Raw genomic sequence first — 14786 nt, forward strand, 5'->3', positions numbered from 1 at the left:
AAAAATCAAAAATCGCCACAGAATTAGGTTTAGCTCTCAGAATGTTGATCGCAATTTTTGTGAAGATTTATTTCCTTGCAATCACAACTAGTGAATACCTTCTCTTTCATTATATCGGATTGTAGTCACTCCTGGATACAATTTGAATGGTGTGCAAACTTTGCTTGCCATACTGGCAATGAAAAAGGTGTACGACAGTGTAAGAGAGAGAAAAATTTGAAAATGCTCCCTTCATTCTCCATCGTTCAAACAACCGAATTCTTCCTCCTTTCAACCAGAATCTCCAACTACTGAATATTGTCGGTCAAGATCTTTATCAGTCACCGGCGACGGCCGTCGGCAACACTTTTTTTTTTTTTTCAAATTCCTCAGTTCCTCTTACTATAATGTCTTACAAGTCTTCCTTTGATGTGCTAATCCGGTGACCTTCGTCGTTATTCGCCGACCATATTTCACCATTTCCGTCCATCTCCGCCGGCGACCTGTTTCTGTTTTTATTTTCCTACTGCGTCGGCAACACTTTTTTCAAATTCCTCAGTTCCTCTTAGTCTTACAAGCCTTCCTTTGATGTGCTAATCCGGTGACCTTCGTCGTTATTCGCCGACCATCTTTCACCATTTCCGTCCATCCCCGCCGGCGATCTGTTTCTGTTTTTACTTTCCTACTGCCTTTTTGTTCCTCACTGATATTTTCTTCCTTCGAAATCTACTATCCACTGCATCGTCTTTTTTCACCGGCCAAATCCTCAACCAAACATCATCTTCTCAGATATCATCATCATCAGATATGTCAACAAGGGAATTTAGTAAGTATCAGTATATCGAGGCAGTTGAGGAGGTCAGGATAGAGCAAAAATTATTTCTGATTTCAATGGGACAAAGGGGTGACTCTATTTGTGTAACAGAAAGAACTCGGAAAGCAAGTTATAGACTGGAAGTGGATCGTCAAATTGCTTACTGGCTGAGGAAAATTATGTGGGGTTACATTACCAATCCTAAATCTTATACAAATTTCTACAGAATGCGAAGTGGGGAAGTGGTTGTATCCGTGCAAAAGTTTGTTAATCGTCGAGGAAGCTACATTGAAGTGTCGAAATTTATGAGATCCAATAAGAGGCAGCGAATTATAATCCCAGGTGGAAGATTTGAAGAAGGCTGGAAATGCTTGGTATATTTCGTAGACAAAATTCTGCATAGCAGACTATTAAAAGGAGATTTCCCTTTGGAAAGGAAACATCAACCTACGCAATCAGTGTTTAGTGGTAAGGTTGTCACAAAACCCACAAGGAACGGGGACATTGATGCCCATACAGATTTTCGACAATGTCTGAGCAAACAGTGGAACAAAGCATTGATTGTCACGAAGGAATGTGTTAACATTTCGTGGGAAATGGTTAAAATAGTCCTTGGTAAGGCGGTCAAGAAGAAGATTGAACTTTTCCCGTTCAAGGCAAATAAAGCAGTGTGGTGGCCAAATAATGAAGAGGAGTACGATTTCTACCTGAAAATTAATCGATGCTTCTTCGAAAAGAGGATTAGTTTGACTTTTGAGCTTTGGAGAAGTGACATCAACCTGGGAGAGGAAGTCTTCGAATGCTGCAACAGTTGGATCAGAATTGTGGGATTACCATGGGATATGTGGACGACAAATGTGCTTCAAAAAGTAGGGGATAGATGCGGAGGGTTGGTGGATATTAGTCAAGACACAATTCTTCTCAAGGATTTATCAGCTGCTAAAATCAAAGTGGTGGGTTTAGAAGAGGGATTCATTAACAGTTCGCTGGAAATACAGACACCAAGTGGTCCTCTAAGTGTTCGCATTCATGTAGACTCGGTTAATATATCAGCATATCAAGTCTATGAAAAAAGATCCTACGCACAGGTAGTAGTTGATGGTGCTAGAGTGGTAGCAGGTTGGGGTAGGGTGAAAAGACCAATTGATGAACACACTGGAATTTCTACAACAGCACATAAAGCTAAGGAGCCAGTGGCTACAACAGTACAACAACAGACAAAAACTGATGGGGAAGGGGCTAAACAAATAACCTCTGAGAAAGAGACAGTAGGGGGGGAAGAAGTAGCTCCAAAACTCAATGAATGGAAGTACAGCAATACTCGGATTATTCAAGGGATGGAAGTTTTCGTGGGGAAACAACATCTACGTGGGTGCAAAACAAATAGGAATGGGACTAAGGGCTCTAAAGTGTTGGGGCCAAATCATTTGCAAGGGGGCAAAGCAGATTCAGATTCTCAAGAGGGTCAGTCCTGAAAGTGGTGGAGGAATTCAACAAGGGGATAGTACAATCGATGAACAAACCAGAGCTCGGGTCTTTACAGTGTAAAGGTTCTACTGAGGAAACAAGCGCACAACACCAGAAATTTGAGGTTGTTTACTCAAGGAGAAGATCAAGGACAAACGATGTTTGGTCAAATATCCAAGACGAGGATGTGACAAAGATTACTACACAGTGGTTGGACTAGAAGACCAATGGATAGAGAACAGGATGACACAGGGGAGGACAAAGAATTTAACGAGAACAATGCTATTGACTCTCAAGAAGATACTGATTACAGCGACATGGATGCTCATATTTCCGCAAGCTCGGACGAGACGACACACACAAGCTTGGGATTGGAGGACTTAGGTACTCTCTTTGTTTCACCTTCGGATAAGGTACTTCAGAAAAAATCTTCATTCACTTAATCACTCTTCCATTCCATCTTTATCTTTTCCTAAACTTTTCGATCATCAAAAATCTGGGGAGGGGAGGGTTTCTCATCTTGGGGGTGATACAGTGTTTGGTGATAAGTCGGGTAAGTCTGGGATCAAGATTCACGAACAAAATTCGGATTGTGAAGGGAAGAGGATATCATCTGATTATGATAGTGGTAACGGATGTATGGAGATGATGGGAGTACATAGGGTTGAATTGGGGGATGTGATGAAAAAGAAAGAACAGAGTGCAAGGGGAGATAAGGTGTTTTTATGAAGATCATTTCTTGGAATATTAGAGGAGGAAGAACATCATCCAGGAGGGGTTTCATTCACGAAATGCTACGGAAGGAGAAACTTGACTTAGTACTTCTACAAGAAACAAAAAATGAAGTGGTCGACAGAAGCTTTATAGCCTCAGTGTGGAAATCAAGGTTTGTTGAATGGGTTTTTTTACCATCTATCGGTAGATCAGGGGGCATATTGGTCATGTGGGATCCAAGAGTGGTGTCCATCAAGGAGAATATGATTGGGGAATTTACAGTTTCTGTTCGTATTGAAAATGTCAACGAACAAGACAGCTGGTGGTTTACTGCAGTTTATGGGCCTTGCACAGCTAGATTGCGAAATAAGTTTTGGGATGAATTGGCTGGTTTGAGAGTCTTGTGTGGGGATAGGTGGTGTTTAGGCGGGGATTTTAATGTTGTTAGGAACTTGTCTGAGAAAATAAATAGTCATTCAAACACAACAAGTATGGCTTGTTTTGATAAGTTGATACAAGAATTGGAATTGTACGATCCACCATTACAAAATGTGAAATTTACATGGTCAAATTTAAGAACAACCCCAATCTGTAGCAGATTAGACAGATTTTTGTTTTTGGGAGGATGGGTGGAGTTATTTCCGCATCACAGGCAATCGGTGTTGCCTCGCATTACATCAGACCATTTCCCAATCGTGTTGGACACACAGAAATGTAAATGGGGGCCTTGTCCTTTCAGATTTGAGAACATGTGGCTGCAACATAAAAATTTTAAGAATATATTTTCAGGTTGGTGGAATAGATCACAACTTCAAGGGTGGGAGGGTTATAAATTCATGAAAAAATTGAGGTTCATTAAGAATGACATTAAATTATGGAATGAGGAAGAGTTTGGGAAGGTTGAGATGCGGGAGGCAGAATTAAAAAACCGAATTGTAAGATTGGACGAAATGGAAAGTGAAGGGAGGGAAAATGCAGCAGGGGCGGCTGAAAAAAAAGAAATAAAATGTGAGTTGGAAGAGTTGATGTGTAGACGACAAAGAATGTTATTTCAAAAAGCGAAAACAAAATGGTTCAAAGAAGGAGATCAAAATACAAAATTCTTCCACTCTTTACTTAATCACAGAAAAAGCAGGGCAATGATTACTAAACTGGAAATTGATGATGGTTCGGTGGTAGAGGATGAGGATCAAATTGTTAAAACAATTGTTGATTACTTCCAGCAACTGTACAGTAAACGAGATGGGAGGAGCTTTGGGATTGAAGGAGTGGATTGGAGACCTATTGATGATGACATGAGGTTTGAGCTTGAGAAACCATTCTTGGAAGAAGAGGTTAAGAAGGCTGTGTTCGAGTGTGATAGATGCAAAGCGCCAGGGCCCGATGGTTACATTATGGCACTTTATCAGGATTGTTGGGATATTGTCAAAGGTGATTTGATGAATGTTTTGGTGGAATTTTACGAAGGGGGAGTCATAAATGGTTTGACTAATGAATCGTATATTTGTTTGATCCCAAAGAAAAATGATTCATTAAAGGTAAAAGATTTTAGACCCATTAGTCTCATCACGAGTTTATATAAGAATATTGCAAAAGTGTTGGCTACAAGAATGAAAAAGGTTTTGTCTCATACATTATCGGAATCTCAAAATGCATTTATTGAGGGGAGACAAATTTTGGATTGTTGCTTGATTGCGAATGAATTGGTGGAGGAAGGAAAAAAATCGAATAAAAATGGTTGGGTATTGAAAATTGACTTTGAGAAAGCATATGACAATGTCGACTGGAATTTTTTGGATTTCGTATTACGAAAAAAAGGTTTTGGGGATAGGTGGAGAGGTTGGATGAGAGGTTGTGTATCTAATGTATCGTTTTCCATCATGATCAACGGGAGACCGAGAGGGAAATTTAATGCATATAGGGGGATTAGACAGGGAGATCCTTTATCACCTTTTCTTTTCAATATGGTAGTGGATGTGTTGGGAAGTTTGATCGATAAAGCAAAAGAGACAAATTTAATCAGTGGGCTTGAGGTGGGACGAAAAAAGGTGGAAGTCTCACATATACAGTTTGCGGATGATACCTTGTTTTTTGTTAAAACTGAGGAACACATTAGTGTTTTGGTGCAAGTGGTCAAGCTATTTTGTGACATGTCAGGTTTAAGGATCAATTGGGATAAGAGTGCTTTATTGGGTTTAAATCAAGATGAAGCACTTGAGGTCGACGTAGCACACAAGATTGGTTGTCGTAGGGAACAATGGCCGATAAAATACTTGGGAGTTCCTCTAGGGGGCAATCCACTTAAAGCATCTTTTTGGGAACCTATTACGGTTAAAATAACCAGAAAATTGGCAACTTGGAAAAAGGCTTTCTTGTCCAAGGGAGGGAGATTAACATTGATCGCTGCAGTACTAAATGCTTTGCCAATTTATTTCTTGTCTCTTTTCAAAGTACCAAAAGGAGTGGCAACGGGGTGGGAGAAAACAATGCGTGATTTTTTGTGGGATGGACATGAGGGCGAAACACACTGTCATATGGTTGGATGGAAAAAGGTTTGTAGACCGAAAGAACGTGGTGGGTTAGGTGTAGGGAACATTTGTTTGAGAAATATTGCTTTACTGGGAAAATGGTGGTGGAGGTTTAGTGTTGAAAATGACACGTTGTGGAGAAGAATAATTAGGAGTAAGTATGGACTACAAGAAAACGGATGGGATGCGGGGTTGGCGAAAAATGTCACGTTCAGATGTCCGTGGAAATTCATCTCTAGATCTTACCCGATTTATCACCGACTTTTGCGATTAGAGGTTCGAGGGGGGACTAAAATTAGATTTTGGGAGGACATTTGGTGGGGGGAATCATCTTTCCGGGACATGTTTCCTTCATTATATCTCATATCACGGGGTCGTAACTTACCTATATCTTATTTTGTCTCTTTTCATAACTCGTCAATTGCTCTATCATGGAATCTACATTTCCGTAGATCACTTCGAGATGATGAGATCAATCAATTGTCTGTGTTTCTAGGTATTTTGGACAGAGTAATAATGGTGGAAGGGGTTGATGATTTCCGGGTATGGGAGGGGGATCCGTCGGGGAAGTTTTCAGTCAAATCTATGTTCAAATCTTTCTTCATCGTTAATAATTCTGCACTACAATTCAGTTTCTTCGATATCATTTGGAAGACACCTATTCCAACAAAAATTCAAATCTTCTCTTGGACGGCAATTCTAGGCAAATTACCAACATCCGAGGTGATTCAAAAAAGATGGCCTACTTGTGCTCTTTCTCCAAACTGGTGTGTGTTGTGTCGTAAGGAAGCTGAAACACAAGATCATTTGTTTGTTCATTGCAAATTCAGTAGTGCACTGTGGGGTAGGGCTTTGGAAGAACTGAGACTGGTTTGGGTTACTCCGAAAACATCAAAGGATTTGTTTGCTACGAACCTTGGACAGTTGCTTGGCAAAAAAGGAAAAATCTTTTGGAGAGTGGTGATACACGGAATATGTTGGGCAATATGGCTAGAGAGAAATAGAAGAATCTTTCAAGAGACCGAAGGAACAGAAGAAGATTGTTGGGAGAAAATCAAGATCAACATAGCAAACTGGATTCGATCAGACAAAGAATTCGAGGGCTATTCGATTTCTGACTTATTTCGAGATTGGTCTTACATCTATTGTTAGACGTTTTAGTTTCTTTTCATTAGTAGTGGACTTCTAGTCCACTTCCTGTAATGGACATTAACTAATATTAATAATACTCAATCGTTTCTTATCAAAAAAAAAAAAAAAACTTTGCTTGCCATGATTACTGTACGCATTTCTCATCATTGATATTCTGTTACATAGAAAATTTTTTAAGTGACCTTTTATTAAACCTTTGTCAGTTAATATGTCTTGAAAATGTGATGTCAGTATCTAAGTTTTATGATTCTTCATTACAGCTTATTGGGGTTCCAGTTATTGGTCTTGAGCCTGAGTTTCAACCAGTGGCTAACTACTTGCTACCAAGTATAATATCCCACAAACAAGATGCTGGTGACATGCATCTTCAGGTGAACAAACTGCAAATACCTACAGTGCACGAGATGCTGCTTAGATTCTTGTATAATCAGACATTTCTCTTTTTTTGTTCCTTTTATGATTTCTTTTCTAACTATTAATTTATAGTTGCTTCAAGATATCACGAGTAGGTTGGCCAAGTTTCTTCCTTACTTTGAGGTACAGATTTTGAGCCTGTTTTAACACATGAAAAGGGGTTTTCATCGCTGTTCTTTTCCTCAGATTACTGAAGTCTGTCATGCATGTTAATTGCTACTGTGCAGGCTGATCTTAATAGCTTTTCGGAAGGCGCAGAACCTGCTATTCGTTTTCTTGCAATGCTTTCGGGTCCATTTTATCCAATCCTTCAGATAGCAAATGAAAGGTTGGTAAATTAATTTATATTTAAAGTCCATAAATTTAGTCCGTATGCCTTTGTTCTACTTTAGACCATGGTGATGACTGATAGTAGATTTCTATCATGTGGCCCATTTTAAGGAATATTCATTAAAAGAACGCGGATATTTTTCGGGAAAATACAATAATTTAAACTCGTGAAATTTTGATTGGGGGCTAGATCAATTTGGGATTTAATCGAGGCTATAGTGCATCTTGGACGGGATCTTGGGAAGAGGGGCATAATTTTTTGAAATTTGATGGTTCATTGTTTGAGATGGTTTGTATGGATGGAAATGAATAAGATGATCTTTCAAGATCAAGAAGATTCGATATGGGTGTTGAGACATTAGACAAGATTAAATTCAAGGTTTCATGTTGAAGCTTGAGGATTGTAGAGCTTAAATCGCTTTCGGTTTCGGATTTGTGTAGAAATTGGGGTCTAACATTATGTTAATCTATTTAGAATCTGTTTTCACTCTGACTCTTGTGGACCTCTGGTTTGCTCATTGTAACTAATATTATGAATAAATATAATATTGTTTCTTATATTAAAAAGAAGTTCTGTTAATAGTTAGTGAGTATATGCACTTCAAACCTCTATTTTTCAAATGTACCCAGTATTCTTAAATAGTTTTTGGACAATGTTTAAAATTTCAAAATGTTTGAAAATCAATTATTTGGTGCCGTTCTCAAGTCTTATCTGCTTTTTATTTGTGATGCAAATTTAGTTAAATTGTTCCATAAACAACCATGTCAGTTTTTGGTATGTAACTCTCTTTGAGACAGTTCTTTAACAAATGTTTTCCGAGTCTTGGCAGAGAAGCTGCGAGAATGGCTGTCAATGTTTCTGACTATGAAGCTTCTAAGATCAATCTCCCATCGACATCCTTGATGGTTTCCTCCAACTTTGAGGTACTCACATGAAGTCATTTTATTCTATTTAAATTTTGCACTTAATTCTATTTACTATCTTATTTTAGAATATTCTCTTTTGAAATTTTATTTCGTCTGGATAATACTTTGGTTGTACGTGGTATTGACAGGAAAGGTATTTACCTTTTTGATGTATTGATTATTTCATTATCTAGATTAAGTGCAAGCTGGACGCATCTTCTTTATCATTGTTTATCTCTGCATGGTGCTATATATTTCCTTAATAATTATCTATTTTCTTTACCAAACGGCTTTGTTAAAAGATACACTACGAAGCATCTAGCTTCAACTTTCAATGCCAACTAATCTCATGCAATAGAAACTACCTTGGCTTGGCTGTAGAAGTAGTAGTCCTGCATGTGAACAGGCATGTAGAAAACGTTAAATATCATGCCTTTCCTCTTAACTGTGGCATACTGATGCATGATAGTGAGCTATATTTATTTGTCGTTTTATATGTGAAAACGGGGATGAAATAATCAAGAAGTTTTTTGGAATTCTGTATGAAAGCAACTAATTTCCACTTTCTTTTGACTCTACTGTCCAAGTGATTGGATACTTTTTAAATTCTCTGTTTTGTTGCGCACAGCCAAGGAGATCACGAAATACGTCATCTTCGTTATCAACAATTTCTAGTCACTTCGTATTTCGTCCTGATGCAATCTTCACATTGCTTAGAAAGGCTTATAAAGATTCTAACCTGGGGAAGTTGTGCAGGCTTGTAAGATATGCTTCTTGTTTTTCATTGCTTTTTGGGAAAAAGAAATTTAACCAGGTTGATTTTTCTTTATCTGATACTTGCCATGTTGTAGGCATCAAGGATTCTTAAGAAACTTTCAGAGTCTACGATATGGAGAGAAGCATGTACTTTAGCTTCCGATGTTACATCTTCTGTAGCCGAAGAGGATCTTAAACCTGAACCTGTTGCTCCTGTTTCCTTAACTGACTATTCAAACTTGTTTGGGGAAGAGTTTCACATGCCAGATGATCATTGGGATTTAACATACCTTAATCTCTTAGATTCCGAGGCAGTAGAAGAAGGAATTCTGCATGTTCTTTATGCATCTGCATCTCAGGTTGGTTAAATGGAACAGAAGTGCCTTGTCGACAAAAATTGTCAATAGTGATAATTCTGCACGTACGTTGTCTTGATGTTTGATAAAGAGCTACAATATAAATTCCTGTTCAGCCTTTACTCTGTAGCAAGCTGACAGAGAACACTGCAGACTATTTTTTGGCGCTACCACTGATACAAGCATTGCTTCCAGGTCCTTGTTCTGATTCCAGTTTCCAATTGAAATTATTGCACGTTTAATTGTTAGGTTAGTTATTTTTTGTCAAAGTATTTACTGAAACAGTGAAACTTTGAGAAAATTATTGATTCTACTTAACTGTTTACTATTTTAAATTTTGTCAAATTATTTACTGGAACGAAGAAAATTTTGAGAAAATTATTTATTCAATTTCAACATGGCTAAGAGAAAACATGAGTACTAAGTATTGCCATGCTAAAAATGTTTCATGGCAACAAGTGTAAATAATTTATTTTCATTTTCAAAACAGGTCTAAAGATAACATAATCATCCAAATGAGCCTACAGTCCTTGACCCTATCAAGTTTCCTTGTGCTTTTAATAAATTTTTTTTGGTTTTTTGTAAAACATCTTTAGAGAAACATGTTCATTATTGTAAAGATGAGAAGGGAAGTTTCCTATTGTTTGAAGTTAACTTTTCTCTTTCATAGGTTGTAATATGATTAATCAGTTAATGTGCTCTGTGTCTCGTAAAACAAATTGTATTTTCGCACACGAGAGTGTGACATATTTAGTTTACTTTTTTACTAGTATCAGTAATTTGGATTGGAGTATATTTCTTTTGAACACCTGAAGGTTTCTCCTGACATTCAGCTTAGAACATTTGTACAAATGATTATGTATTTGAAATTTCGTATCTAGCAACTAAAATAGAATAAAATATTTTTGCATGATATGATCTATTGATATTTTATATTTTTATTTACGAAACTTGATGCTTTATTCTGTACTTGCTTAAACAATCATAAATAATAGTATTACTAATCTAGCTATTAGGTTTCATAACTTGCTCTCATTTAGGGATTTTGAGGCCTCAACTGACACTTCTTTGTTCTATGTTTATCTAGCACTTCGGCCTGTAATCAGCAGCCCTTACCAAATTGATGACAGCTTCTCTCTTTGGAAGCAACCATTCGTGCAAAATGCATTGTGTCAGGTGTTAATGGATCAAAATGTCTTTCTGCTTGATTTTCATTGTTCCCTCCATCCTAATTTCTACCTTGACTTTTATTTGTGTAATTGCAGATTGTGGCAACTTCATCTTCATTGGTGTACCGTCCTCTACTTCGTGCATGTGCTGGATATTTATCTTCTTTTTTGCCATCACATGTTAGTTACTTATTTTTACTTTATTTTTTTTCAAAATACTAATTTTTTTTTTCTCAATAGATTTGTTCCTAACTATATTTTTTAGGGTTGATCTATTCTGTCCTCTTCTTCTGGCTTCTCAAATAACCTGCTTTAATCTTTAACGTATTTTCAGGTCAAGGCTGCATCTGTTCTTATTGATTTGTGCTCTGGTGTATTGGCACCATGCATTGCTCAAATAATTGCAAAGGTTGAATGGTTTGTTGCTTAATCATCTGCTACATAGTTTTGGGCCTCATCTGGTGGACCCACTCGTTGTCATTTATCATTCTATGCTTTGGGATTTCAGGTGGACTTAACTTTGGAGCTACTAGAGGACCTTTTAGGAGTAATTCAGGTATGTTTCGAACTTTTCTTTCCCCCAAATTCCAAGATGACTTTCTCTTGCTTTTCCAGCTGGTAGAATATAGCACCATCATTTGTTTTTCCTGTTACACAGGAAGATGTTTAAAGGAAAGAAAAATGCAGAGATTACTTAGAAGAAAGTGTTTATGCACTCTCTTCTTTTGAACTAAGGAAAACTTCAAGTTATGTTGCCTTTTTCATTGAAACTAATTATATAATGTACATGTTTAGAGAAAGCGAATATCTTTCAATGTACATGACCCTTGGTGCTCATTAAATGGTTTTTCTCTGTTTAAGTGTTTTTGTTTTCTCTTACAGCATCATCACCGGAACTTCATAATATATATGCTATTCTCGTCGATAAAACTTTTTTCTTCCCTTTCATTTCCCTCTCGGCAAAATATATATAAGAAAAAATATTAGGAGCCTCTGTTTTTTTTATGAATTTTATGTTATAAACAGAACCACTATGTTCCTTTTCTCATTTTGTACTGTGACTAGCTAATAAAATCTAAATTAAGACGTAACTCTAAATTTTAGTGAAAACATAGTGTTCTATCGACAGATTATGCATAATTTGTGTATTGCATAGAGATGAATTCTTCTTACTTTTGTAGCTTAACAAAGTCAAAGCAAAGTGCAGTTCCACTGGTGGATACTATTACTGATAGATTATCCATCCTTATGGGGAAAGCCCTTGGAGCACTCTCAATGTTCTAAAAATTGGCCTTTCGCTTTTAATTTAAATTAAAAGCCCAATAAAAAACTTGAAGATCTAGTACTGAAAAATGTTAAAAAAACCCTTTGAGAGAAAAATTTGAAAATTCTCTCCCTCTCGTTTAAACCTCAAGAAATCGGCTTCTTCCCCTCTTCAACCACCATCTTCAATTCCTGACTTTCGTCGATCGCCACTTCGCTCAGTTACCGGCGCCGGCCAACGGCCGTCGGCGTCCTCCACATTTCCACCTTTTCTCACCTTTTCTCACTTGCCTATCTGAAAATGCGCATCTAATCACCGGCCGGTACCGTCTGTCAATCGCCGGACATCTACTTTCCAATTCATATCACTCGTCCTTTTCATAATGGAGTCTTCAAAATCGAGATTAACTTTGATTTTCAAGCGATTCATAAGCTCATAATTTATCTACATTTTAGAGTATCCCAAAGCCTTCCAAAACTCTCTTAGTAGAAACGATAACATCTTTGGGACATCCAAGATGAATCGAGGGATGTTCAGGGATTACTTTAAATCAAGCTGCGAGATCAAAATTGAACAAAAATTGTTTTTAATTAGCAGGGGTAGGAGGGGTAATACGGTTTTTGTTACCGAGAGGACCAGGAATGCGACCTACGTATTGGAACTGGATTTCGAAAGTTTTTATTGGATTTTGTCGAAATTGTGGGAATACATTAACAAACCACAATCATGCCCTATGTTCAATAGATTCAGAGGTAGACAAGCAGTGGTCTCTATGCAGAAAGTTGTGAATGGTCGAGGAAGTTATCTAGAAATATCTAAGCTAGTTTGGAGGGGAAAGACACAGCGCATCATCATACCAAGTGGACGATTTGATGCGGGCTGGAAATGGATGGCAAACAATCTGTCCAAACTCATGATTAACCGAAGGGATAATGTATCGCGCTTCAGAGATATTAGGAAGCCTATGGATCAAGCACAAAAGAGTGGAAATCTTAGTTCGAATGACATTGATACGGGATTTTCAGAAGTTGCAGCAACTGAACAATTACCTGCTTGTATATCTAAGGATTGGAGTAAAGCTATCATCATTACAAGGGATTGTGTCAACATATCGTGGGAGTTGGTGAGCACTACCCTTGGGAAGGCAGTCCAGAGAAAGATTGAAGTGTTTCCATTCCAAGCCAACAAAGCAGTTTGGTGGCCAGATAACGATGAGGATGCATCCTTCTATTTGCGATTGAATAAATGCTTTCTGGAAAATAAAGTTACCTTGTCCTTTGAGAGATGGAGTCAGCAAATCAACAGCGAAGAAGAAGTTTCTGAATGTTGTAACAGTTGGGTGCGTTTATTGGGAATACCGTGGGATTTATGGTCCACAGATCTCTTCAAAAATATTGGTGAGCAATGTGGAGGCTTGTTGAGTATCAGTCAAGACACTATCCTACTCAAAGACTCGTCGGCAGCAAAAATCAAAGTAGTGGGAATTGAAGGAGGGTTCATCAATAGAAATTTAAAGATCCAAACTTAAAGAGGACCTATGATCATTCGCATTATTGTGGACTCAGTCAATTTATCAGCGTATGATATTTACGAAAAAAGATCTTATGCTCAAGTGGTGGTTAATGGAGCTAGAGTTTTGGCAGGATGGGGTAGAGTGAAAGGACTCAAAGGAAATGACTTCAATGCAGCACCCATTAATGATATTCAAAAAAGACATTCGGATGACACTAAAAATCAGCAATCAACAAATCAAGAAGGATCTGCCAAGCAAAATCCGAAGAGTGATTTTCTGAAGATGGACAAAACAAAGAAACAGAAGGACAAAAGAACGAGGGCAGGGCTGAAAATTCAGGTGGTCGGAGCTGCGTATCTGAACCATGGTATCCAGGGAAGCATATCAAGATTCTTAAAAAGTTAAAGCCGAAAGTTGAAAATGATTTTCGGAAGGGGACTATTGAATCTGTGAACATTTTTTCAGCAAATAAGACGGGACATCATGATTTAGAGAAGGAGAGTAGTCCCAATGAAAGGAAGTTTGAGCATGTCTACTGCAGGAAACAAGTCAAGTCACATAAAGAATCAATTTACTTGCGAAAGGGAGAAGCTTCAAAGATTTCGTTCATCGAGGATGACATAGATATACTTCATGGGGAGGATGGAAACTGGGAGGAAGAATTACATGAAGGAGTGACGGATGATAATTCAGATGAAGGAGGTGAATACAGTGACGCGGACAGTCATATCTCTGATCATTCGGATATGTCGACAAGGAACTCTCTGGAGTTCGATGATCTGGGGGAATTTTTTGAAGAATCTCCGAGTAAGGTTTGCAACTTACCCAATATTCCTTATTCTCACCATTTTTCAGATTCTATGGTCGGGTTGGGGGGAGGGGTAGAGGATAAGGGTGGGCGGGGAATTACACCAGTGGTTCAAAAGTTTGGTATATCGGGTTATAACTACAAAGGGCCTCATGAAGGGTTGGTTGAAGGTTCGAATGATGTGGGTCTGGGGATGCAGGAACCTAAGAAGGCATTACAGTATGAGTGTTTATAAAAGATGGGTGTAGAGAAGGTGGAATTTTCTGCAAGGGATGATGAAGTTAATCGATGAAAGTTGTTTCATGTAATATTAGGGGGAGTGGTTCAGCTACACGTAGGGGATTGATACGTGCCGTACTTGCCAAAGAAAGACCAGAATTAATAATCTTGCAGGAAATTAAGAGAGAAGTGGTGGATAGGAGATTTATTGCAAGTTTATGGAAGTCAAGGTTTGTGAAGTGGGTTACCTTACCTGCAGTGGGTCGGTCAGGGGGGATTCTGATTATGTGGGATCCAAGGGTCATTTCAGTTAAGGATAACTTGATTGAGGATTTTTCGGTTTCAATTCATATTCAAAAGGATCCTCTCAACGACTGGTGATTTACAGCGGTCTACG

The 14786-nt window shown here is 38.0% G+C and overlaps 1 protein-coding gene across 3 annotated transcripts in view; it reads left to right on the forward strand.

The window, feature by feature from the left end:
- Positions 1-14786, forward strand: part of LOC142531555 (uncharacterized) — a 48770-nt gene that overhangs the window by 15268 nt on the left and 18716 nt on the right. For all 3 annotated transcript variants that reach the window (XR_012816322.1, XM_075637732.1, XM_075637733.1), the window contains 11 exons: positions 6915-7025; positions 7141-7191; positions 7296-7396; positions 8229-8322; positions 8933-9064; positions 9156-9419; positions 9533-9611; positions 10504-10592; positions 10682-10765; positions 10920-10994; positions 11094-11141. Coding sequence is in view for 2 of the 3 variants with exons in the window: in XM_075637732.1 (XP_075493847.1) it covers positions 6915-7025; positions 7141-7191; positions 7296-7396; positions 8229-8322; positions 8933-9064; positions 9156-9419; positions 9533-9611; positions 10504-10592; positions 10682-10765; positions 10920-10994; positions 11094-11141 (1128 nt within the window). In the remaining variant the exon portion in view is untranslated. The remainder of the gene's footprint in view (positions 1-6914; positions 7026-7140; positions 7192-7295; positions 7397-8228; positions 8323-8932; positions 9065-9155; positions 9420-9532; positions 9612-10503; positions 10593-10681; positions 10766-10919; positions 10995-11093; positions 11142-14786) is intronic.

This window comes from Primulina tabacum, chromosome 17, assembly GCF_025594145.1.
Source record: "Primulina tabacum isolate GXHZ01 chromosome 17, ASM2559414v2, whole genome shotgun sequence".
Lineage (NCBI taxonomy): Eukaryota > Viridiplantae > Streptophyta > Magnoliopsida > Lamiales > Gesneriaceae > Primulina > Primulina tabacum.